This window comes from Balaenoptera borealis (assembly GCF_965194805.1).
Source record: "Balaenoptera borealis genome assembly, chromosome: 19".
Classification (NCBI taxonomy): domain Eukaryota; kingdom Metazoa; phylum Chordata; class Mammalia; order Artiodactyla; family Balaenopteridae; genus Balaenoptera; species Balaenoptera borealis.
The window spans coordinates 64762559-64787671 of NC_138878.1; the positions used below are offsets into that span (position 1 = coordinate 64762559).

Genomic DNA, 25113 nt, shown 5'->3' on the forward strand with positions numbered 1-25113 from the left:
ATGACGTAAGCTCCCTTGCCCCGCCCCTCGCGGTCGCGCTCCACTCAGTTCCCGCCCCCGGAAGCCCTGCCTCTAACTCTGCGCGTGCGCAGTTTCTTCCAGAACCGGAAGCAGAGAGCTCGGCGTGGAGCTCGAGCTACAGGAGGTAAGTTACCCCTTTGTAGTGTAAATTTGTGCTGCGTCGTCCACCATACCCCACCCTCAGCGTCTTGGGAGTCACTACAGACCTAAAATGCCGGCACCCGGCCTTCCGCCCCCAGTAAATCCAGACGTCGCCGTCACAGGTCTGGTGTTTTCCTTTGGGTTTGAAATCGCTCTGAGGTGGGTCCCGGAGCCCTTGGCTTTTCTGCCTTAGGTCCAGGTAGACCCCGCCTTTCGCTTCTTTTTCCTTCATAAAGCCCTTTACTGCCTCCGCCCTCCCCCTGTAAAGCCCTCTTCCGCGAGGTGGATTCGCGGCTGCGCAGCCTCGCTCCCTCGGCCCCTGGAGGGCAGCGCCGGCCGCCCCGCTCCGGGACAGGCCGCGTCCTCTCCCCGGTCCTGGGATTCTGGAGAGCCCGCCCCTCTCCTGAGACCCCCTCCCTCCCTCCCAGCCTCTCTGTCCTCGCGTCTCCTCAGGCCGGTCCTTCTGCTTCTCTGGCCTCCCCTTCGTAGTCAGCCCTTCCCCTCACCCCGCGTAGGAGGAGGTAACCTGGGCCGGACGTGTGACACCCAATGTTCTTCGGTCTCCCCGCTGGAAAATGTGTTTTTCCAGTAGGCGGGCATCTTATTCAGTCGCCATCCCTGTATATTCGTGGGCGAGGGGGACCAGGAGAAGCTGAGACAGAGAGCGACTGAGAGGGGAATAGAAAAACTGAGATGAGAAAAGAATGAGGGCGAACCAATAGAGACGTAGAGGATTGGCTTAGGGACTTGTAAAGAGACAATAAAATGAAAGAGACTAAGCCTTGCAAGTAACAGGTGGATAAAGTAAAGAAGTGAATTATACAGAGGGTTTTCCACAGTTTAGAGAAAAACATAGAGGGACCCTGATTCAGCGGTAGGAAGGGAGGCAACAGTGAAGAGGCCCTTCACACAGAGAGCGGGGGGAGAGGGTAAATGAGGTGGAACCATGGTCTTTAGAGCATCATGGTGCTGGGAGAGAGAACAGCGGAGAAAGAAAGAAGAACACCAGGGAACCATAGCCACCTGGGGTGCCAGAGAGTGAGGAGGGAGGGAGTGTATCACGGACAGAAGGGGTGTAACCCGGAGGGTAGAGAGGGAGCAGAGGTGGGGGAAGAAAGAGCATCAAGAGGGGGAACAGGTCGCAGAGTGGGGCAGGCCAGGTGTGAGGGAGGAAATAGGGAGGAGGGCAGGAGCAGCAGGAGAGCGGAGGGGAGCAAAAAGAGAGACACAGACAGAGATGATATAGGGAGACGAATAAACAGAATGAAATGGAAACACCTAGTAGTGCAGGTAGAGCGGAAACGGGATCCAGGTGGGTGGTGAGTTGTTTGGATGTGGATGATTAAGCTGTGATGTATGATCTGTGGTTTCAGAATGTAGTAAATTTAAAATTTGTTGGCTTAAATTATGCAGATGAGCGTGAGAATTGGAAAACTTTCTTATAAGGTTTGTGCATTTTGCAGTTATTTGTATCAGAAGATAACTTCCATCTCCAGTCCCTATTCAGCCAGGGGGCAGTGACTTGACTCAAGACAGCTGTGGGTCACCCCCTTTCCTTTTCCTGGCATGAGATAGAGCACAGGGAAGAGAAGTGGGGCAAGAAATGACTGACTCTGTTACTGCATGGTGCCTCTTTGAAGGAATATTAAAAGTGAGTTTTTTTCTAATGGATTCACTTTTTTCTCTTCCTTTTTTTTTTTCATTTTTTTTACATTTAATTCTTTTTGTAGCTTGGAATAAATCTTGGTGCATTAAATTTCTACTTCTCTGTAAGTAATTATAAACTTCTGAAATCAGCTTTGGTGGTCCTGTGTAATCAACTCATGCAATTCTTTTCTAAATATGATATATTCTCATTTTTTTTAACTTTCACACCAGAATTTTAGATTTAAAAAAATTCACAAAATACTTCTTTTTAAAATGTGTTTAAGGTCTGTTTGAGGCCTGCCTCCTGTGTCCTCTTTATCTTGTGTATTGAAAACGTTCTTTGGGAACTAGTAAATAATTTTAGACTGTTGTGATGAATTAAGATGATGTTAAGATGTCAATCAAAAAAAAAAAAAGATGTCAATCATCTTTTATATTAACAGTCAAAACCTAGTTTAACCAGTTAGTCTAATATTCAGTTTTTTTCCGTTGTATTTGATCTGTTAAGTTGGTGAGCTATGAGGTGATAGGAAGTTGCTTCCCTCAGGTCCCTCTTGACTGTTCTCTACAAACATTGAAGGATTGGGTGTAGTGACTTGGAACCTTCTTCCGTCAGAGCCCCTCTATTCATGATGAAGTTTGCTCAGAGCTGATTTCTAACCTGACTCTTTCCAGTGTTTTCTTCACCAGTGGTATATTTTTGCAAATCTGCATGTTTAAAAGATTTTACTGCAGTCTTCTGGAAAAGAAGAACTAAATGCTTGGTACCAGATCAGACCTTGAAAAAGAAGGTTCCTTTGCTGAGGCAAATGAAAGATGGTCCTGGTGTTTTAGGTTGGAAGGATGATAAGGACAAACTCTGCCCACTGGCCCTTCTGGATCCCCCTTCAGGATTCAGTTCCACCTAATTCTGTTCACTCAACCCGGACTTTCTCATACGTATCTCCCTTCTGGGCCTCAGGGAGCCCACTTGTAACATGGAGATGAGAGACTAGACCAGAAACTCTCAGCCTGGGTAACTCTGAGCCCTGAAATGATTGGCCAAATTGTGTCTGTGTCTGTGTGTGGCAGTTCTTTTTTTTTTCTTTTTTTTTTAAATTGAGGTCACTGCTTTTCAGACACATGATTCTTTTTTTTTTTTTTTAATTTATTTATTTATTTATTTTTGTCTGTGTTGGGTCTTCGGTTCTGTGCGAGGGCTTTCTCTAGTTGCGGCAAGCGGGGCCACTCCTCATCGCGGTGCGCGGGCCTCTCACTGTCGCGGCCTCTCTTGTTGCGGAGCACAGGCTCCAGACGCGCAGGCTCAGTAGTTGTGGCTCACGGGCCTAGTTGCTCCGCGGCATGTGGGATCCTCCCAGACCAGGGCTCGAACCCGTGTCCCCTGCATTGGCAGGCAGATTCTCAACCACTGCACCACCAGGGAAGCCCGTGGCAGTTCTTTTTATAGAGGAGTGTCCAGTTCTTTTTAGAAATTTGAATGGGTCCCTGTCTTCCCAGAATGAAAAACAAGCAAAATGCTAGAATGGAGACAAGAACATAGGGTCAGAGTAGAAGTGACCATAGTCAGATGTATTTTTCTGCGTTAAGTGTAAATTTGAAGAGAGTTTATATCAATTCTGGCACTCAGACCCCCACTGGCTCTTATTTGTCCTCAGGACAATATCCGAACTCCTCTCTGTTGCTACACATCCCTGTGTCATCCTCAGGGCCCCGCTAATGTCTCCTGCCTCGTCCTGGGATCTGGCCCTTTTCCCATGGTTCACTTTACCCGAGTCCCATTCACCTTTTGGTGTTCCCAAACACCAAAACCGTTTCTCTCTCAAATCTTAGTTCCTGTTCTTACCTTCTGCCTTTAAATCCCAGTGGCTCAGGCCCTTTGTGCTACTTCGGGATTAGGCTCAGAGAGGTCTCTCCATCCCTTCCGGACAATCTCTGTCACGTTGACCAGGTTTTATTGCCTCTGTATCAGTCACTGTCATCAGAAATGCCATTTTCTTTTCTTTTCTTTTTTTTTTGAATTTTATTTTATTTATGTAATTTTTATACAGCAGGTTCTTATTAGTTATCTATTATATGTATAGTAGTGTATATATGTCAATCCCAGTCTCCCAATTCATCCCCCACCCCCAAGAAATGCCATTTTCTATTGGTTTGGAGTCTTTCTTGTTCTCCCTCCGTTGAAGGAGTACAGTGCTTCTCTTCCTTTCAGGATGGCTGCAGCATCTCCCTGTGGGGATGGGTTTAGATGCTAAGACTGTGGGTTGGGCTAAATAACCCTCAGGGAAGACCAGGTGAACAGGGTAGGTGATAAGGATGGTTCCCATGTTTGTTTTGAATATTTCAACTGTAATTGATCCTTACCCCATGTGGCTACTTAATAACTCAAAATAAGAGCCAAAAGATGTAGGGAGTCCTGAAAAGCCATACAGAATTGGCGTCCTCATGCAGTGTGCTGAGGTGTCCCCACGTTCAGTGTGCCGTGTCACTGCCCTGCTGTAGCCCCCAGGTGTACCAGGCTGTGCCCATCCAGGGGCCAGTTGCCACCTTGGACAGGAGCTTTGCCTTCCAGCAGTTCGTCTGCTCAGAGTCAGGGGTAGTGATTTCACTGTGCTAAGGGTGGGCAGAAGTCTGGAACCTAATGGGGCATGAAGGAGCCCCCCCTCAGACAGCTAGGGTATTTTTTAATTGCCTGTGAGTGTGGAGAACAGGAGACAAGAATCCTGGGGGCCAATTTTTGACCTTCATACTGAAGGTCAAGTGAATGCCCAGTGTTCTTTGGGAGGTAGCTTGTGAATATTCCTGTTGCAACTCCTTTGCTGAGCAGTCCTTAGCCTTTTAGCCCTGTTTTCCCATGAGTGCATGGAGAAGAGGTAGAAAAATGGGGAATAAGAGGGGAGCCTATAGTGGTCTGCAGGAGGGATATGGCAGCAAGTGGGAGCTTCAAGATGAGCCCAGTGAATGGTATTTGCATTTGTCCCTTGTGGGGTCAAGGGGTGTGTGGAACTGCTGGCAAAGGGTGTCTCAGTTCTGGCTGGAGCACCTGGAATTGGGTTTATGGGTAGTTGTGGGTGCATTGCATGGTTTGAGGTGCCACAGTGTCTTAGCTCAGGTTCCCTGGGACCTAGCTGCTGACACTGAGGTTTACATGCGTTGGTTTAATCTGGTATTTCATGATCCTACCTGAGGAGGAATGAAGACAGTGGATTTAGGCAAAGAGAAACATTTTCCTCCATTGTGGTTAAAAGTGTGGCCTGAGCTGAGTGCACAGGGATCTTTGGGTGCAGGAAGATGGGTGCCTTGTCCTTAGGTGATGACTCAAGAGGGTGCCCCACAGCATCTGTTCCACAGGCGACTTGGGTGTTATGGAGGTTAAGAATCATCATGCAATTTTTAGAGTAGTAATACAGGGAATATTGCAGAGATCATTTGCCCACTGTCACAGGAGGGATTCAGGATACTTCAGTGTTATTTAGTATTTGGGATTGCAGATGAAGAAAGTTTCAGATCCACTGTGAAAGATACAAAAGAGAATTTGGAATGTTTTCCTGGAAGATGTTGGGTTTGTTACCGAACCAAACTTGAGTCCCCTTGCTTGCGTGCAGTGAAGCCAATCTATTGACACCAGGTTGTGGTGAAGGAAAGTGCAGCGTTTATCGTAGGGTGCCAAGCAAGGAGTCCAGGTAGCTTGTGCTTTAAAAGGCCTGAACTCCCTGAAGGCTTTCAGGGAAATTTTTTTTTTTTTTAAACCCTGAGGAGGGGCTGTGCCCTTTTATTTATTTATTTATTTATTTATTTATTATTTATTTAATTTTTAAATTTAATTTATTTAATTTTTTGCTGTGTTGGGTCTTTGTTGCTGTGCGCGGGCTTTTCTCTGGTTGTGGTGAGCGGGGGCTGCTCTTCATTGTGGCGCATGGGCTTCTCATTGCAGTGGCTTCTCTTGTTGCAGAGCACGGGCTGTAGGTGCACGGGCTTCAGTAGTTGTGGCTCGCGGGCTCAGTAGTTGTGGCTCACAGGCTCTAGAGCACAGGCTCAGTAGTTGTGGTGCACGGGCTTAGTTGCTCTGCAGCATGTGGGATCTTCCCAGACCAGGGCTCAAACCCGTGTCCCCCGTATTGGCAGGCGGATTCTTTTTTTTTTTTTTAATTTTTGTTTATTTATTTATTTATTTGGCTGTGCTGGGTCTTTAGTTGCTGCATACGGGATCTAGTTCCCTGACCAGGGATTGAACCTGGGTCCCCTGCATTGGGAGCGCAGAGTCTTAACCGCTGGACCACCAGGGAAGTCTGAGGCAGGAGGATTCTTAACCACTGCACCACCAGGGAAGCCCCAAAGACTTTTAAAGACAGGATGAGGGAGGGACATTGTGGGGTGCGTGAACAGCTCGTGGACATTCTTCTGATGGCTTGGTGAGGTAAGTGGGAGTCAACATCATCAACCTTCTGGTTCTAACCAGTCTGGGGTCTATGTCCTTATGGGCAGCATACAGTTAACTTTTTTCACCTGGTGGGGGTTTCAGTATCTGCAAAACAGCTCAAAGGACAGGGCTCAGAATGTTAATCTATAGTCCTTGAGGAGGAACTAAAGGTCATTGACGTTGTTTAATGGTTAAAGTATTCTTATTTTGTCTTGCTTGACTGTTTTCCTTTCTTTCTGCATTTTCTCACTTCTATGATTAAATTTTTTCTTTGACTAAAGTTTTCTACAGACAAAAGGCAGGCAGAGAGCATCGAGGAGGGGGGGTCTCTGTTCTGGGAAGTCCCCAAAGGGTCCTTCTTGGTTACAGGTTCTCATTGGGGCATGTGCATCATTGGAAACATCTTTCTTTTATATATAGCTTTATGAGATCAGTGTTTGGTCTGTGGCCACTGTGAATAAAAATACGGTGTTTTGTGTCTGGTGGTTCCTTGAGTGTCTCATATGTATTTTGCCCTCGGGCATGATTTATTAGAGTTTGGAATGTTTTCTGGTATTTTATAGCAGGATGAGTGAATATGGGTCATATGGAGAGTGTGTTGGATTTATGAGATTTTGTAAGTTTACTTGAGCCCAGAAGGGAAATTATGAGTAGTAAGCTTCAAATGGCAGAACGTTTTCATTAGAGAGGTTCTGGTAGGTATGTGTCTGTGGGCACAACTTGAGAAGGGCCATTAAGTTCTTTGATGTAGGAAAGATTGTTCCAAGAATCAGAGGGCCAGCAACACCACAGTGATCTGCATTCCAGAGACACATCCTTGGGAAAATGTAGCTGCTACTTTCTTGCTCCCGGGCCAGTATTGGTTCTTCTACTGTCCTCTCCCTACCTGTCTCAACCAAACATGCGCGTGCACACACACGTATGCACACACACACGGTACAGAGAACAGGGAGCCCTTATGCTTTGTTGTTGGGAATGTAATTGGTTTAGCTCTTAGTGAAAGTGATACGGAGTTTCCTCTATAAATTAAACAAAGAACAGGCACACAATCTGTGAAACCCACCTGTGACTAGATATCCAAAGGAAACAAAATCATTCCAGTAAAAGAAATATTTGCACTCCAATGAGCATTATTGCATTATTCCCAACAGTCTAGATGTAGAAAGAACCAAAATGTCTGTTGACAAATGAGTGTGTATAGAAATTTATATCAGCCATAAATTATTATTATGACATTCTGGCATTACTATTATTATTTCTGACATAATTTCGGTTGAAGAAGACACACATTTTATATGGAAACTAGAAATGTCAAACTCATAGAGCCATAGAGTATAAAGGTTGTTATGAGGACTTGGGTGGTAGGGCAGTTGGGGAGATGTTGGCCAAAGGTTACAAATAGTTCAGTTGTGAAATGAATAAGTACAGCATGGACATCTAATGTACAGTATGCTGACTGTAGTTAATACTCTGTTACTATATACTTGGAATTTGCTGAGAGAGTGAAACTTAAATGTTCTCACCACACAGACACACATGGGTAATTGTGAGTTGATGGAAGGGTAAATTACTTTATTGTGATAATTACTACACAGTGTGTACATCTGTAAGATAATCACATTGTGTGCCTCACATGGACAGCATTGTTATTTATCACCTGTACCTCAGTAAAGCTGCAGAAGAAAACTAAAGTGCTGGCTGTGCTGGGCTTGCCTGCTCTGAGCGCCGCTCAACCCAGGCTTCACGTTAGATTGTTGAGGCGTTTTGTATTGACATGTTTTGTACCCTCTGACCAGAGATTTCCCTTCATATAGTTGGTATGAGATCCAGCCTCAATAGTATTTAAAGTGTCCGAGGTGATTCCATTCTGTATCCATCACTGAGCATCGTGACTCTGGGTCCCCCCGTTCCTGAGGGCTGAGATCTGGGCTGAGGCTGAGGGGGCTCTGCTCTGTGTGGGGATGGATCAGGGCTGGTCTGTGACCTGCAGGGGGTCGTCGGGTCCAGCTGAGGTGCCCACTGCTGCTGTGTACGTGAGGGCCTCACCAGGAGGGGAGCGAGATCTGAAGAAAGGGTGGGAAAACTCTCCTGTTGGTCTCTGTGTGGGAGTTTACTGTCCTGAGCCCCTCCTGGGACAGTGGGCAGCAGGGGACTGTCTGTTCCCCATGGAGAGATCTTCCTTCTGTTTATGGTTGTGGTATGGGAATGGGGTCTTTTGATTCTAAGCATGTTTTCATCTTTCAGGATTGTCCTCTAAAGACTCATGTTGCCTGAGGAAGAAGCCCGGAAGAGGAGGGGGAGGAAAGAAAGGGAGTCAGGAATGGCTGTTTCTCAGGTAAAGTCATATTTTCATTTGATTCTCAGTCTGTTCTTTCTGAAATGCCCTTCTTTGGACTCGCTAATCTTGTCTGACTCTGAAGTATCCTGGTTGACACTTGTACTTTCACAGTCATCAAGAGCCTTCCCTCAGTCCCTGTCAGCTCCTCTTAGATTTCATTTCCCTATGACAGAGTGATCTGGATGATGAGAGCCAGTGGTTTCCACTGGGCGTAGTGCTGGACAGGATTGGAGACGTGGTGTCAGAGCTGTTGGGCAGCAGGAATTGTTTCGGGGTCCCATGTGGATGCAGTGTCCACTCTCTATAAACCGGGATAAAGAAGCTGCATGTAGGAGGGTGGGAGGGAGACACAAGCAGGAGGAGATATGGGGATATATATATATGTATAGGTGGTTCATTTTGTTATAAAGCAGAAACTAACACACCATTGTAAAGCAATTATACTCCAATAAAGATGTTATAAAAAAAAAAAGCTGCATGTAGAAGTCAGGTCTTAATATGCACAATACCTGGTAAAATCTGGATATCAGACCAATTAGGAGAAATTTGTTCTGGCTTTTTCTAAGGCAATTGAAACTAAATGTAGCTGACTTCAAAATCTTAATAATACGGACTGGAAATGGTCAGTTCAGAGACAGACATCAGTGGTAGAATGTGGTTTAGTCCATCATCGAATTTAAACTATGAAATCAGCCTAAATCTCTGACAGTTGGAAATTCTTTAAATCACTTTCATACCTCCATTCCTCAGAAATTGTCTTTTCACTCTTTGGATTGCATCCTTTGACACACAGTGTCTACCTTTGATGCAGGCAGTGTTCCAGCTTCATTCTTTTGCTGGTAGATGTCTAGGTTCTTAACACCATTTGTTACTGAGACTCTCCTTTCCCCGTTGTACAGTCTTGGCATCCGTGTCAGTACATTTTTCATGTATACCAAGGAGTATTTCTGGTGTTCTGATCTGCTCCATTGTTTTATGTATCTGCGTTTCTGCCAGTACCACATCATCTTGATTACTTTGTAATATGTTTTGAAATCTAAAAATGATGGCCTCCATCTTCTTTTCCAAGAGTATTTTGGCTTTTTGGGGTCCCTTGAGATTCCCTATGAATTTTAGCATTATGTTTTCTATGACTGCAAAAATTGCCATTGAAAGTTTAATAGGGATTCTATTGCATTTATAGAACACTTTGGGTAATACTGTCATTTTAAGATTCATAAGTCTTGGGCTTCCCTGGTGGTGCAGTGGTTGAGAATCTGCCTGCCAATGCAGGGGACACGGGTTCGAGCCCTGGTCTGGGAAGATCCCACGTGCCGCGGAGCAACTGGGCCCGTGAGCCACAATTGCTGAGCCTGCGCGTCTGGAGCCTGTGCTCCGCAACAAGAGAGCCCGCGATAGTGAGAGGCCCGCGCACCGCGATGAAGAGTGGCCCCCGCTTGCCGCAACTAGAGAAAGCCCTCGCACAGAAATGAAGACCCAACACAGCCATAAATAAATAAATAAATAAATAAATAAATTTAAAAAAAAAATTAAAAAAAAAGATTCATAAGTCTTCCATTCCATGAGTACAGGGTGTCTTTTAATTTATTTGTATCTGCATGGATTTCTTTTAGCAACGTTTAGCAGTGTTCAGTGTACGAGTCTTTTACCTCCTTTGCTAAGTATTCTATCTCTTTTGATGCTATAGTAAATAGCATTGTTTTCTAATTTTTTTTGATATTCATTGTGTATAGAAATGCAACTGATTTTTGTGTGCTGATGTTTTTATGCTGCAACTTTTGTAAAGTTTTCTTTTGAAGTAGTCGTTTTTTTGTGGAATTTTTTTGTTTTGTATATATAAAACCTTGTCACCTGCAAAAAACCAATTTTAACTTCTTTTTCAGTTTTCATATCTTTGATTTCTTTGTCTTGTCTAATGGCTCTAGCTAGGACGTTCAGTACTTTCTTGAACAGCAGCGTAGACATCTTTTCCCTTTTTAAAAATATTTTATTTTATTTTATTTTTTTGGCCATGCTGTGCGCCATACAGGATCTTAGTTCCCCTTCCAGAGATCAAACTCATGCCCCCTGCAGTGGAAGCATGGAGTATTAACCACTGGACCGCCAGGGAGGTCCCGCTTTTCCCTCTTTTGTTGTAAGCATTTAGCATTGTAGACTTTTTTTTAAGGCCATGACATGCAGCACGTGGGATCTTAGTTCCCTGTCAAGGGATCGAACCCACTTCCCCTACAATGGAAGTGCAGAGTCTTAACCACCGGACTGCCAGGGAAGTCGTTGACTCTTGTTTTAATGCAGCTTTGACTGCATGTTATAAATTTTAGTATGTTGCGTTTTTATTCTCATTCCAATATTTTTAAAATTTCCTTGTGATTTCTTCTTTGACCCATTGCTTCTTTAAGAATGGGCTGTTGGGGCTTCCCTGGTGGCGCAGTGGTTGAGGGTCTGCCTGCCAGTGCAGAGGACATGGGTTCGAGCCCTGGTCTGGGAAGATCCCACATGCCGCAGAGCAACTACGCCCGTGAGCCACAATTACTGAGCCTGCGCGTCTGGAGCCTGTGCTCCGCAAGAAGAGAGGCCGCGATAGTGAGAGGCCCGTGCACTGCGATGAAGAGTGGCCCCCACTTGCCACAACTAGAGAAAGCCCTCGCACAGAAACGAAGACCCAACACAACCATAAATAAATAAATAAATAAAGTAATTAATTAATTATTAAAAAAAAAAAAAAAGAATGGGCTGTTTAATTTCCTCATTTGGGGGATTTTCCTGTTTTCCCTCTGCTCTTTATTTCTAGTATCTTTTCATTGTGGTTGGAGAAGATACTTTTTATGATCTCAATCTTCTTAAATTTGTTAAGACTTGTTTTGTGGCCTAAGATGTAATCTTTCCTGGAAAATGTTTCATGTGTGCTCTAGAAGGATGTGTTTTCTACTGTCATTGGGTGGAGTGTTCTGTACATGTCTCTTAGGTACAGTTGTCCTATATTGTTGTTTAAGTCCTCTGTTTCCTTATTGATCTTCGTTTTGTTTCTGTCTGTAGGTAAAACTAGGATGTTGAAGTCTCATGCTAATATTGTGCTGCTGTCTATTTCTCTCTTTATCTCTATTAACGTTTACTTCATTTTGGGGGGAGCTCTAATGTTATATGTATATGTATTTATAATTTTTATATCTTCTTGGTGATTTGTACCTTATATCATTACATAATATCCTTTGTTTCATGTCAGCTTTTGTCTTTATTTTGTATGGTATAATATAGTCACCTGTGCTCTCTTTAGGACGGAATATCTTTTTCCATCCTTTAACTTTTTGCCTGTCCATCTCCTCAGATTTGTGAACGTTAACTGTTCCAACTCTCTGACACATTTTCTCTGTTTTTCTCACCCTTGTTCTCTATTTTTCCTGTTATTTCTTCTAGTTGCCTCTACTCAGGCACATCGTACTGTGGCAAAAGGCCGGAGACCTAGCCAGCCCCCTTCACTCCAGGGTAGTTACAGAGGAAATGCATCAAGTGTTTTCTTTTGATTATGGTGTATGGTGAAATGTTCTTGTTAACTCTGTTTTGTATTTATTAATACCTTCATATGTCAATTTTAGTGGATAAAATTTTATTTATATTTTTGAATATAGGTATCTATAGAGATCAGAGTTAAAGTATCCTGTTTTTTCATGTTAGTACCATTTACTATAGCTGATACGTTTTCATTGTCCCAAAGATGCTGAAATTCACTTGAATAAAATTGATGATGAAAAAAATGATGCAAAAATATGTCCAGAGACAACTCTCATTTCAGTTAATTGTGTGTTTACATATTTATCCAAGAGTTTATGAATGTTCAAGTGCATGGTTTGATAAAAGACATCATGATTTTATTACTACATAAAATATCTTTTTCAGTTGAGATGGTATCTTAAATATATTCCATGGCCTTGAATTTTTTCTACACTCTCCTGTTAATGTTTTTTGTTTTTTCTTTTAATTTTTAAATGTTTTTTGGCCGCACTGCTCAGCTTGCAGGGTATTAGTTCCATGACCAGGGATTGAACTTGGGTGCTCGGTAATTAAAAGTGCAGAGTCCTAACCACTGGACTGCCAAGGAATTCCCTTAATAGTTTAAATAGTAATTATATTACTAACATTTATGTACATTTTTGTGTGTGCCCACATCTGTAGTGACCTTTCAAGGTTTCTGCGGGAACTCTCTGTCAGTGTACTTTTACTGTTCTTTCTGTTACTAAATTTTCTGCTTCTTTAGCTTCAATTCCAGAGCCCAGCCACCTTAGTTCATGTGCTTGCTCTGTCATTTCTCAGCTTCTTAAATAACCTCAGTTGAGTTTCTCAGAGTGTCTCTGACACTTTTCTCCTCTGTAAGATGGGAACAGATCTTACTTTAAAGAGCTATTAGGTTGATAACAAGCTCACATCTGTAAAGCCTTTAGAGTAGTTTTTTGCATATAGGAAGTATTCAACCACCATTAGTCATTGCTGTTGCCATCATCATCATAATTTAAGATTTTGACTTTTTTTTTTAAAGCCACTGTGGACTTAAGACACCACTCATGCTATAGCTCATCTAGATATTGAATATCACTCAGTATGTAAAATATAATATGTAATACTTCTGCATAGACAATCCATTATTGAATTTTATTTGTATGTATTTCATATATTTTCCACAAAAATGAAAAATCCACATTAATTGGAGGATATCATAATCTCGTGAAAAAGCATAAGAAATTAAAATTAGAGACCGATAATTTGCTTTAAATACCTTTACGTGGATTTGTCAGAAACATACTTCAACTGAATTCATCCTTACCCCTCTCCTCTTGTCATTTTGTGTGCAAATAAGAACTCTCCTCAGGGCCCCTTGGTGAAATGTATTTTCATTTCAGGAACAGTTGACATTCAAGGATATTGACATAGAATTCTCTCAGGAGGAGTGGGAATGCCTGGACTCTGCTCAGCGAGCCTTGTACAGGGACGTGATGTTGGAGACCTACAGGAACCTGATCTCCCTGGGTGAGGATAACTTCCCTTTAGAAGTAGGGATCTTCCCATGCTATCTTTTCATTTCCTCTGTGTGCCTCATTTGAGCCGGTTTTCCTTGACTGATCTGAAATCCCTGTTGACTCAGACGTGAAACGCTTCATGATATGGCATCAGAAGTATAAACCTACCTTTTCCTCCGATGATCTGCGCACTTCATGATACATCAGGGGTTGTTCCAGAGCTTATGTAGTTATGGCAAACTTTTGATATACCCACTTTCCTATTTTCTACCCATGGGCTTTTGATTATGGAGTTCTAGGAAAAGAGCTATGTTTCTGCATATTATACTGTTCCCTGTGTATTCAGAAGGAGGCAAGTAGTGGATGAATTTTTGCAATATTTTTCTAGACCCATTGGTAATGTCCTCAATCCTCTGGTGAACAAAGAACTAGGATTCTGGAAAATCCACAGCAAATCATGTTTCTTTGTTCTTAATTGGAGGAATTTCTGTTTCTCATCTGAATATTTTACCCACTTTGTAGCAAGAGAAAGAGCCCTAGGCTGTAGATAGTGAGGTGAATGCCTTTGGGGATGTATCAAAGTTTGAATATAGGTCAGATCTCAGAAGGGCTGAGGGGAAGCCTCGTTATTAATAGTGTTTGAGAAACTCTGAACACTCTTGTTGGAGAGTTCTATGAGAATACCGATGTTTGTTTATTATTATGAACTCTCAGAGGAAGTTTTTCTTTCTGTAACTTACCACTCTTTCAACATGTAAAATGTATTCTTTCACCCTCCAGTGGTGCTGCAGCTCCTACAGAGACTAAAGCAAAGTCTTTATCGTGATCTACAGCACTCCGTACCTGGCTCCCGTGAACTGGTTGTTGCTTGACTTTGAGGAGCGTGATGCTGGCTGCTTTTCGTTTCTCTCTTTTTTTTTTTTTTTTAAATTAATTAATTTATTTATTTTTGCTGTGTTGGGTCTTCGTTTCTGTGCGAGGGCTTTCTCCAGTTGCGGCGAGCAGGGGCCACTTCATCGCGGTGCGCGGGCCTCTCACTATCACGGCCTCTCTTGTTGTGGAGCACAGGCTCCAGACGCGCAGGCTCAGTAGTTGTGGCGCATGGGCTTAGTTGCTCCGCGGCATGTGGGATCTTCCCAGACCAGGGCTCGAACCCGTGTCCCCTGCATTGGCAGGCGGATTCTCCACCACTGCGCCACCAGGGAAGCCCCTCATTTCTCTTTTTAATAGTACCATGTTTTATGAGTGTCATTTATTGATGTCTGTTTGTTGTGTTGGCAGCAGGGGGGAAAACAGTCAACTTTCTCATGCATTGCACATGATGGTAAAATTTCCTCAGTGTGCTCCTGCTGGCTAAGGGTGGCCTGTGGTGAAAGTTGAAAGCCACTTCCCATTCCTGGAACATGCCCAGCATGGGCTAGGAGGCGCTTTGTGGAGGGAGGAACCCATCCCCTCCCTGGCACTCGTATCTTGCCTAGGGATGTTCAGCAGAAAAGGTTGCCAGTCCCGGGCTGGCAGCGGCCCTGAGCAGAGAAATGCCCACCAGGAGGATCAAGACCGGGCCGGGAGTCTGGCAGGCTGGCAGTGAGTCCCTGCTGCCCAGTGACCCCAAAGCCTCCTGCTCAACTGAGTGCCAGTTGTCCGAAGCGAGCTGTTTTATTGGGGTTTCTTGCCCACTCATCTCTCCCTCAGGGCATAATTTTATTGGAAGCTCAGTTCTCAGTCCGTATAGATAAGAGCTGATACCTCCAGACTCAATACCTGAACCTTGCCGAGTTCCATCCACATTTGATGTTTTTAGGGTACGTAATCAGAAGATGGGAAAACACTGGCTGCTCTCTTATTCCATCTGGCACCTCAGAACCTGCATGGAGCTGTCTCAAGCCCTGTCTGCTTGTTCAGATCCCTCAGCCATTTTTTATGTTCTGCTTTTGCCACAAACTGCAGGATGTGTGTAACAGCCAGTTTGAATGGATCTTATGTAACTTTTACTTAGGAAAACTGTAAAGATAATGGACAGAGAGATCCTTTTTTTAATCCTCAATCTTTCATGAGGTGAATATGTGAATATTTCAGGGTTTTACTTTGGCATCTGTGGGTAAAGCTCATGGTTCCATCTGAAGGTCCTACAGAATCTGACACACATATCTTGCAATTTTTCCACTCTTGTACTGCTCTACCTAATTGGGAAATGTATACTCTTCCTGACTTTGTACTCCTCTAAGTTTGTATGATTGTGCCTCTATAACTTTGTTTTTGAAATACATAGTTCTAGGCTCTGAAATTTTTCTAGTTTGTTTGCTGTGATAATCCACCCTTAGTTAATGGACAACTTCTGGTGGACTCTCTATGGAGTGGGTTTACTGGGTAACAGAAAATTCTTACAGAGAATACTTTTCCTCATGTCTTGTAACATTTTCCTGCCACATACAAAATCACCACTTCAAGCTATTTAGTGGAGAGTTCAGCATGTTCCAGGATACCATCAGAGCCTGGCTGATTAGTCTTTCCACATTCTTTTTTCTGGTTTTGTGGAATGACACAAAGGCATGTCTCAAGGGCACTGTGACAGTGTTTCATATATGCTAATGACCATCCCCTTTCAGCCTCAGTTAAATGGTATAGGTATTTCTCCTAAGAAAAGTGTCCAAGTTCACATCCCCATATTTGTGACACTGTTGAGTAAATTGTTGTTGATGCCATATTTTTCGTCACCTGTGTGTGCACCATTGTTCATTCTACGTCTACACCTAATTTTGAAGCATCTTAATGAGAGAGCTTATGAGGTGGAGTGACATCTCCAATGATGAACCAGAAACCATTTCCAGGAGGGATGCCTGAACAACATTTATAGTTACACAGCTCACGTCTTCTTGCATCTCCCTTGAAGTTTTCTTTTTAAACTCTTGGAATTTGCTGTAATATGTAATTTATACTGCTTGTCTGGGTAGTCATGCTTAAGTTATGTTGTCTTAGTCTGTAGGTCCAGGTTCAAATCCTGTTTCTCTCACTACTTTCTTTTTTTTTTTATTTATTTTTAAAATTTATTTATTTTTTTTATTTTTATTTTTTTAACGTCTTTATTGGAGTATTCTCTCACTACTTTCTGTGTCAGTTGGGATCATGACATAAAACTGTGAGTCTTCTGTCCTAATTTGAAAAATTATGGTAAGTTTCTTCAAGCCATTTAAAGGAAATTAGTACTGTTAGATGCCTTAGAATAGTGCATGTTTTTAGTAAAGACTCTAAAGGTAATTTTGTATATCAAGATATATTAATAGTCTGTCATGTTTATTGACATCCCTTTGCATTTTATATCGTATGCTTTTTTTTCTTTTTTGCAATTTGTTCTCAACAATGTCGTTTCTGACCGTAGTTAATAAATTTACCAATTGCTCACTCTTTGTTATGTATATTTTGGAGCCAATGAACTGGATGTTTAAGGGCACTTCATAGGTTGGGAATTGCTCCATTAATTGGTTGTAAATATAAATGGAGAATATTTTATTCATAAATATTTAATTTTGATTTACAGATGATTGGCTTTTAGATGTTTTATGCTTTTTCATGGGTACATAGTTTTATAGGAGGTACTGAGAAAAATATTTTGTTTTCTAAAAAGTTGTTTTATCAAATTCTTAATTTTCTCTATGCTATATTTTTTTCCCAATTCTATCTGCAACTTATTTAGATTATTCATTAATATGCTAGTTTCTTTTTTTCTTTTATTTTGGCCATGCTGCACAGCTTGTGGGATCTTAGTTCCCTGACCAGGGATTGAACCTGGGCCCTCTGTGGTGAAAGTGCAGCATCCTAACCACAGGTCCACCAGGGAATTCCCGCTAGTCTTTTATTACTGACTGTTACAATATATTATCTGCTATTTAGCAATTATTTATGAATAATAGGTATGCAGAATATATGCATAATGTAATATATTTTTCTCCTCAGTTATGAGACAACAGTATGTTTACTGTTAATTGGTGTGTGCTTACACGTCATGGTGGAAATATACACTTTCTTTGATAGCTAACAGAAGTTATTCCTATGTGAGTATTTTTGGCATAGGTTGTTTGAAAGTACAGTACCCTAAAATTAATCACTTTTTCTTTAGTAAAGAATCATTCCTTTTGTGTTCCTAAAAATTTTAAGATCTGTGTTGGAAAGTTAATAACTTTGGTATAAGTGTTAGTTTTGGTGTAATATCAGGTATGTAACATGAAGCATTTATTTATGAATTAAAATGAATAGGCTACTTATGGTTCTTTTATCTTCTAGACATCTCGCCTATACACGTGATCAAGAAATTACAACTAAAAGTAAACACTGGTAGAGGAGAAGTATTACAAACAGTGATGTTGGGAAGACATGAAAGGAATAAAATGAAACATTTTTACCTCAGGGAAATCCAGGAAAATATATCTGACTTTGAGTCTCAGCAGAGAGATGAGGTAAGAAATTACAAAGGAGCTCCTATGTCCCATAATGAAAATCCTACTGATAAGAGAGATGGACTTGGAAGGAGTGTTGCAGGAATTAAGCCTATTGAAAATAGGCTTGCATCAAGCTTTCGGGATGAACTGCATATATTTAAAAGTGAACAAAAAATTGATGAATTTAATCAAGCTGACAAGAGTATCAGCATTAGTGCCTCATTTTCACCACTTCAGACAATTTCTCCTGTTGTCCAAACAAGCATTTCTGATACAAATGGGAATGATTTTATGCATCCTTCAGTACGGACACAAGACCAGAGGGCACACAGGGAACAACCTTACAAATGTAATGAGTGTGGCAAAACCTTTCATCAGGTCTCAAACCGCACTCGACATCAGATCATCCATACAGAAGAAAAAATACATAATTGTGATGTATGTGGCAAAGTTTTTAGTCAAAATTCAGACCTTGCAGTTCATCAGAGAAAGCATACTGGAGAGAAATCTTACAAATATAACGTGTGTGGCAAAACCCTTAATCATGGCTCACACATCACTGGACATCAGGTAATCCATACAGAAGAGAATTTATATAAATGTGACATATGTGAAAAAGTCTTTAGTCAAAAAGCATACCTTGCAATTCATCAGAGAATTCATACTGCAGAGAAACCTTACAAATGTAATGTGTGTGATAAAATGTTTCATCACAGCTCGAATCGTAGAAGACATCAGAGAATCCATACAGGAGCAAAACCATATAAATGTGATGTATGTGGCAGAGTCTTTAATCGAAATTCAATCCTTGCACTTCATCAGAGAATTCATGCTGGAGAGAAACCTTACAAATGTAAGGAGTGTGGGAAGGTCTTTAGTCGAAAAGGAACCCTTGCAAGTCATCGGAGAATTCATACTGGAGAGAAACCTTACAAATGTAATGAGTGTGGTAAAACCTTTTATCACAGCTCAATCCTCACTCGACATCAGATAATCCATAAAGGAGTGAAATTATATAAATGTGATGTGTGTGGCAAAGTTTATAGTCGAAATTCAAATCTTGCAATTCATCAGAGAACTCATACTGGAGAGAAGCCTTACAAATGTAATGAGTGTGGCCAGGTCTTTAGTCAAAAAGCAACGCTTGCATGTCATCAGGCAATTCATACTGGAGAGGACCCTTACAAATGTAATGTGTGTGGCAAAATCTTTCATCATAGCTCGAATCTCAGGAAACATCAGGTAATTCATAAAGGAGGAAAATTATATAAATGTGATGTGTGTGGCAGAGTCTTTAGTCAAAGTTCATACCTTGCAAAACATCATAGAATTCATTCTGGAGAGAAACCTTACAAATGTAATGACTGTGGTAAGGTCTTTATTAAAAAAGCAGTCCTTGCATTTCATCAGAGAATTCATACTGGAGAGGAACCTTACAAATGTAATGAGTGTGGCAAAGTCTTTAGTCAGAAAGCAGCCCTTGCAAGGCATCAGGTAATTCATACTGGAGACAAATGTTACAAATGTAATGAGTGTGGCAAAACCTTTCATCACAGCTCAACCCTCACTCGACATCAGATAATCCATACAGGAGAGAAGTTATATAAATGTGATGTATGTGGCAAAGTTTATAGTCGAAATTCAGACCTTGTAATTCATCAGAGAAATCATACTGGAGAGAAACCTTACAAATGTGATGAGTGTGGCAAGACCTTTAATTACAGATCGAAACTCAGTAGACATCAGTTAATCCACACACAAGAGAAATTACATAAGTGTGATGTATGTGGCAGAGTCTTTAGTCAAAATTCATATCTTGCAAGACATCAGAGGATTCATACTGGAGAGAAACCTTACAAATGTAATGAGTGTGGCAAAACCTTTAACGATAAGTCAGCCCTCAGTCGACATCAGATGATCCACACAGGAGCAAAACCATATAAATGTGATTTTTGTGGCAAAGGCTTTCGTCGTAATTCACACCTTGCAGGTCATAAGAGAATTCATACTCGAGAGAGACCTTATAAATGTAATGTCTGTGGCAAGGTGTTTACTCAAAATTCACACCTCAGGATTCATCAGAGGGTTCATACTGGAGAGAAACCTTACAAATGTAATGAGTGTGGCAAGGTATTTAGTCAAAATCCAACCCTTGCAAAGCATCAGAGAATACATACTGGAAAAAAAACCTTACAAATGTAATTAGTGTGGTAAGGTCTTTAGTCAGAATTCACTACTTGCAACTCATTGTAGAATACATGCTGTAGAGAAACCTCTCAAAAATATTGAGTGCTGAAAAGCCTTTACTCAGATTTCAACCCTCCCTACACATTAGGTAATAAATACAGAGGGGAAACCATATTAATGTAATATAGGTGGGAAGGACTTCCTTCAAAATTGACACTTTAAGTTCATGGGAGATTCATAGTGGTAGAAGTCATGCAGATGTCTTCAATGTGACAAAGCCTTACCTACGATCGGATAATCCATGCTAGATAGAAACCATAGAAATGTAATGAATGTCTCAAAGTCTTTAGTCAGAATTCATACCTTAATATCCACTGAAGAATTTATACTGGAGAGAAACCTTTCAAATATAATGTGTGGCAAATCCTTCAGTTTACTTTCAATCCTACCTTACCATCAGGTAATCCATACTGGTGAGAGACTTTAAGTGAGGGTTTTAGCAGGTGTCCACATGTTATGCTTCATTGGAAAAATCACGCTGGAAAGAATCAGATAAACGTATTTAGTATGACCAGGCCTTTCGAGAAGAAATTCATTCACCAAAGAATTCATTCTGGAGACTACCTCACAAATGCCATGAATGGGAAAAACCTTTACTCAGGGCTCACATCTCACCAATCATCAGATAATCTATACTGGAGAGGACATTACAGATGTAATGAATGTGTCGAAGCTTTTGTGTTGTGCCTTAAACTGAGTGTTCACCAAATACTTCATACTTAAAAATTCAGTGAGTATTGCAAGGTTTCAAATTATTGCTTATTCATCACTAGATATCAAAGTATTTATCCTGGAGGGAAACCACACAAATGTAATGTGTGTGGCAAGAAATGTTGTAAAGATTTTCATCAAGTATCGACACCTTTGGTATAATGATATGGAAATTTTTGAGCCCTTCTGACAACAGACTGTATCAGAGAATCCATACTAGAAACAAATGTCTTTAGTTCTTTGAGATTAATCTGAGATATTGCATACAGCAGAATAATTACAAGTCACGTATGGTAAAACATACGACGTGTATGACAGGAAGAAGGACATTTGTGGAAATGGCCCGTTACCTTCAGTGTATAAATATTTAATTATTTGTCTTTTCTTGAAAAGGCTATGTTGCTCTTAATGCCTTTCAACCTGAAGTTTGAAGTCTGTTGATTTTATGCCTTAACTACAGGCCTTTCAGAATGGTCTTTGGGAAAGAATAAGATGAGGGGGCTGACTTCATTAGCTATAGTTCATCCACATCCATGTTGCCTGGTAAAAGTGGGACCCTTTATTACCAAATTCAGTAGTGTGTGAATTAGCATTAGTTGGGGGGTGGCAGTGAACAGTGTAAAACTGTGACATGACTAATCATGCTTAACTATATTCAGGCCCTTCTGTAGATAGGCCATTATGGGTTACAGCACAGAATGCTCTACCAGCTGGCCATGAACAGAGCAGGAGGGACATTAAGGAACTGGGCTTTTCACAGAAGGAGAGTGACAGGTTCATAGGGACTGATTATGTGGTAGAAACAGTACAAAGGAAAAGCTGATCACTTTTTCCAGTGAATGGGAATAGCTGTTGTATATATGTATGTTCAATGAAAAATTAGTCTTCTTGGAAATTGAAGAGAGAGCAGTTAGCTTGAGAGAAAAACAGTATGTGCATGTGTATGATTCACATTTGACTGTTGCCATTACATTTTGCGTTGGTTTAATTCTGAATCGATTAAAATAGGTGTTTAATTAATAAAATCAATCGTTTTTCATAACCCTGGATGAATCATGTTTCTTCCACCAACACAGTTTTATTCCACCTTAGTACTTTATAACAGAAGCTAACATTGCATCATCAGGCTCTCAGGGTTGAAAGAATCTGTAACAATTTCTTTCCCTGATGGAATCAAACAACATACAATTTATGGATTATATATTCATAATTTGTATCTGACTTATCCTCTGCAAACTCTGCTCCAGAATATTTATGCGGCTATAGTGAAAATACCGTAGGAGTGTGTTTCAGACTCTGCCTTCTATTAAAGAACAAAAATTGAACCAAGTAAATTTAAAGAACTAACTGGCTTTCTTGAGTGATTTGTGAATCAGTGTGCATCCCATCTAGTATCAATAAATAAAGAGGGGCTCAAAGCAGCTGTACAAAATGGAAATCTTTTGTAAATAGAAACCAGGCAGGATAAGAAAGATATTTCCAGAAGAAAAAAATATTTTTGGCAAGGTGACCTTTTGCAGGGGGAGGGATTGCAAAGATCTTATCCTGTAGATTACATCTGTAGTGTTGTTCAGGAAATTCCAGAGTGATTGATTTAAGGTCACATTCCTGGGAGGGGTGAAACTGCAAGTTAAGTCTTGGTTTGCTGTCCTGGGGGCAAGCGACTCCACGTTGGGACTGTTTTGTTTTTTTTTGAACATTCCCTGAAACCTGCTGCACATCCGTGAGTATGCATTACATGAATGTAGCTCTTCATGTTCTTTATTGTGTCCAAGGTAAACCCAAGGCATGCACCTTGATTTACATGACGGGAAAATACAAATATAGTACACATATGCAAAATATTAAAAAATTTAAAAATCATAAATCTCTCTTTTGTGCTTGAATCACTCAGTGAAATAATTTGAAAATATCAATGTTCATGAGTTTTCTCTTAAAAATGAACAATGTACAATGGGAATTTTTTTGTTTGATAGATAAACTTGAAATTTCATACATTCACTCCCCAAATATTTTTTGTTGTTGCTAATTTGTACTTGTAGCCATTCAGTGGGAAAAGGTGGGACCCCACTAAAGGTCATTTAGATTGATATTAACGTTGAAGTGTTATGAGAATGTATGTTACATTATTCAGGTTTCTAGGGGGACAGGGGGGACTTTTAAGTTGTTCAAAAAATGATTTGAGACAACAGGGAATGGTCACTGGCTTGGTTTGTTAATGTGATCACTATTTGAGGCTTGTTGGAGGATATGCATATGGTTTGAACTTCCAGTTTGCATCACAGGAGGGATCCATCAGGCTTCCTTATCAGCTTGCCCAGAGAAGCAGGATAGGAAGAGGTTGTGAGACTTAGAAGGTGTCAGTAATCAAACATCAAAAAATGGAGTCAGACTCTTTAATAAAACACTGAATGTTTACTCCTGATTTCTTGGTTAGGATACACCATAGTTTTCCTTTTTTAAAAAAATTTATTTATTTATTTGGCTGCGTTGATCTTAGTTGCGGAGCGCAGGTTCTTGGTTGCTGTGTGCGGGCTCTCGAACTCACGTCCCCTGCATTGGAAGACGGATTCTTAACCACTGGACCACCAGGGAAGTTCACCATACTTTTCTTCATGCTATTCATGCTAATAATTCATTACAGTTTTCCCCCTGCAGCAGACATATGTTCCATTGTTCAATAGGGTTGTTGAAAAAGTTTGTAAAATACTCTTTAAATAAATTGCCTAAGATATTTTTACCCTCGTTTAATAAAAATTAATGCGTGGAACTGTTATTTAGATAATCTAAGCAATTTACCAGAAGAGCAGTTATCCAAAGGCTATTAAAATTTTGATTATAATCATTGTATTAAGCAATAGTTTACATGGTTTCTTTTCTTTTGATTTTTTTGTTTGTTTTTGTTTTGTTTTGTTTTTTTGGCAGCACCGCATGGCTTGTGGGATCTTAGTTCCCCGACCAGGGAATGAACCCAGGCCGTGGAGTGGAAGCACTGAGTCCTAACCACTGGACCACCAAGGAATTCCCTACATGGTTTATTTTCTACTGTAATATATATATTTTTAAAATACCCCTTTTGTTTAGCATTATTTTTTCCTCCCAGACATATTCCCATTTTACACCAAGGGATGTATAAATCTGTGGGTTGTTTGGGGACTCTTGTGACATGAATATGCTCATAACGCAATGATGTGTACAAAGTAGGGGCACTATAAACATGATAGAAGAGTGTTCTTTTAGGGGTTCAGTTAAATGGAAGAACTGGAATGGCCAAATGGTGAAGTGAAATCTTACCTTGGGAGTTGGCTATGGTCAGGTGTTTGAAAATCAAGTTTGTGGAGTTGAACAAACAGTGAACTTGTTACCAAGTCCAAGCTTGCTCTGTTAGCCACACAACAGGCCAGTAAATCGGGAGACGAGGAAGGTGTTGAGGCAAGGAACAGCAACTTTATTCGGAAAGCTGGCAGACCGAGAAGATGGCAGACTAGTGTCTCCAAAAAAACCATCTTACTGGGGTTTGGATGCCAGTTTCTTTTATAGAAAAGAGAGGCAGAGGAGGTGGGGAAGTAAAGTAAAAAGGCCATAAGTCTTGCAAATATCTCCTGGAATGGCCAGCCTCGGGGAGGGGATGTGTTAATTTCTTCTGTCTTGCAGCCGTCCACAGGTGGACAGGGTCAGGATTCTTCCCTGAACAAAGGCGCTTTGGTTTAACATTCAGGCAGATGGGCAGGGTTCCCCGAGGTAGGCCGTTGTGTATAGACAGTATCCTTTTAGTGAACAAATGCAACAGGAAGCAAAGGTTAAAGTAAAACAGATTCAACATGGAGTCAGGATTGACTCTTCCCTGTTACAAACTGAATGAAATTATAAGGATGAATAACAAAGATCGCAAGATTCCAACTATAGTTTTTGACAAGGAGACAATCTCCATTGCCAAATATCTAGAAGCCATTCTGACACTTCGCAGTGATTGGTATTCACGTTCAGAATCAGTGAATTCTGCAGAGAAAATATTTGTGCTTCTCATACCATGACAACTGACACCAGATATCCTCCACTTAGAATTTGATCCTGACCAAAAATAAAATGTTTTCCTTGGATAAGTGATCTTAATTTTGATTTGTATTATCTTTTCTTTCACAGTTCAAG

The 25113-nt window shown here is 41.0% G+C and overlaps 1 protein-coding gene across 1 annotated transcript; it reads left to right on the forward strand.

Annotated features, from left to right (window-relative positions):
• Positions 1 to 23458, forward strand: LOC309616553 (uncharacterized protein; the record flags this gene model as incomplete). Its single annotated transcript, XM_082367206.1, has 4 exons — positions 1 to 5; positions 103 to 145; positions 13457 to 13583; positions 17852 to 23458. The coding sequence occupies 4 exons, from the start codon at positions 1 to 3 to the stop codon at positions 20206 to 20208; spliced, it is 2532 nt and encodes an 843-aa protein (XP_082223332.1). The 3' UTR covers positions 20209 to 23458.
• Between the last annotated feature and the right edge of the window lie 1655 nt (positions 23459 to 25113).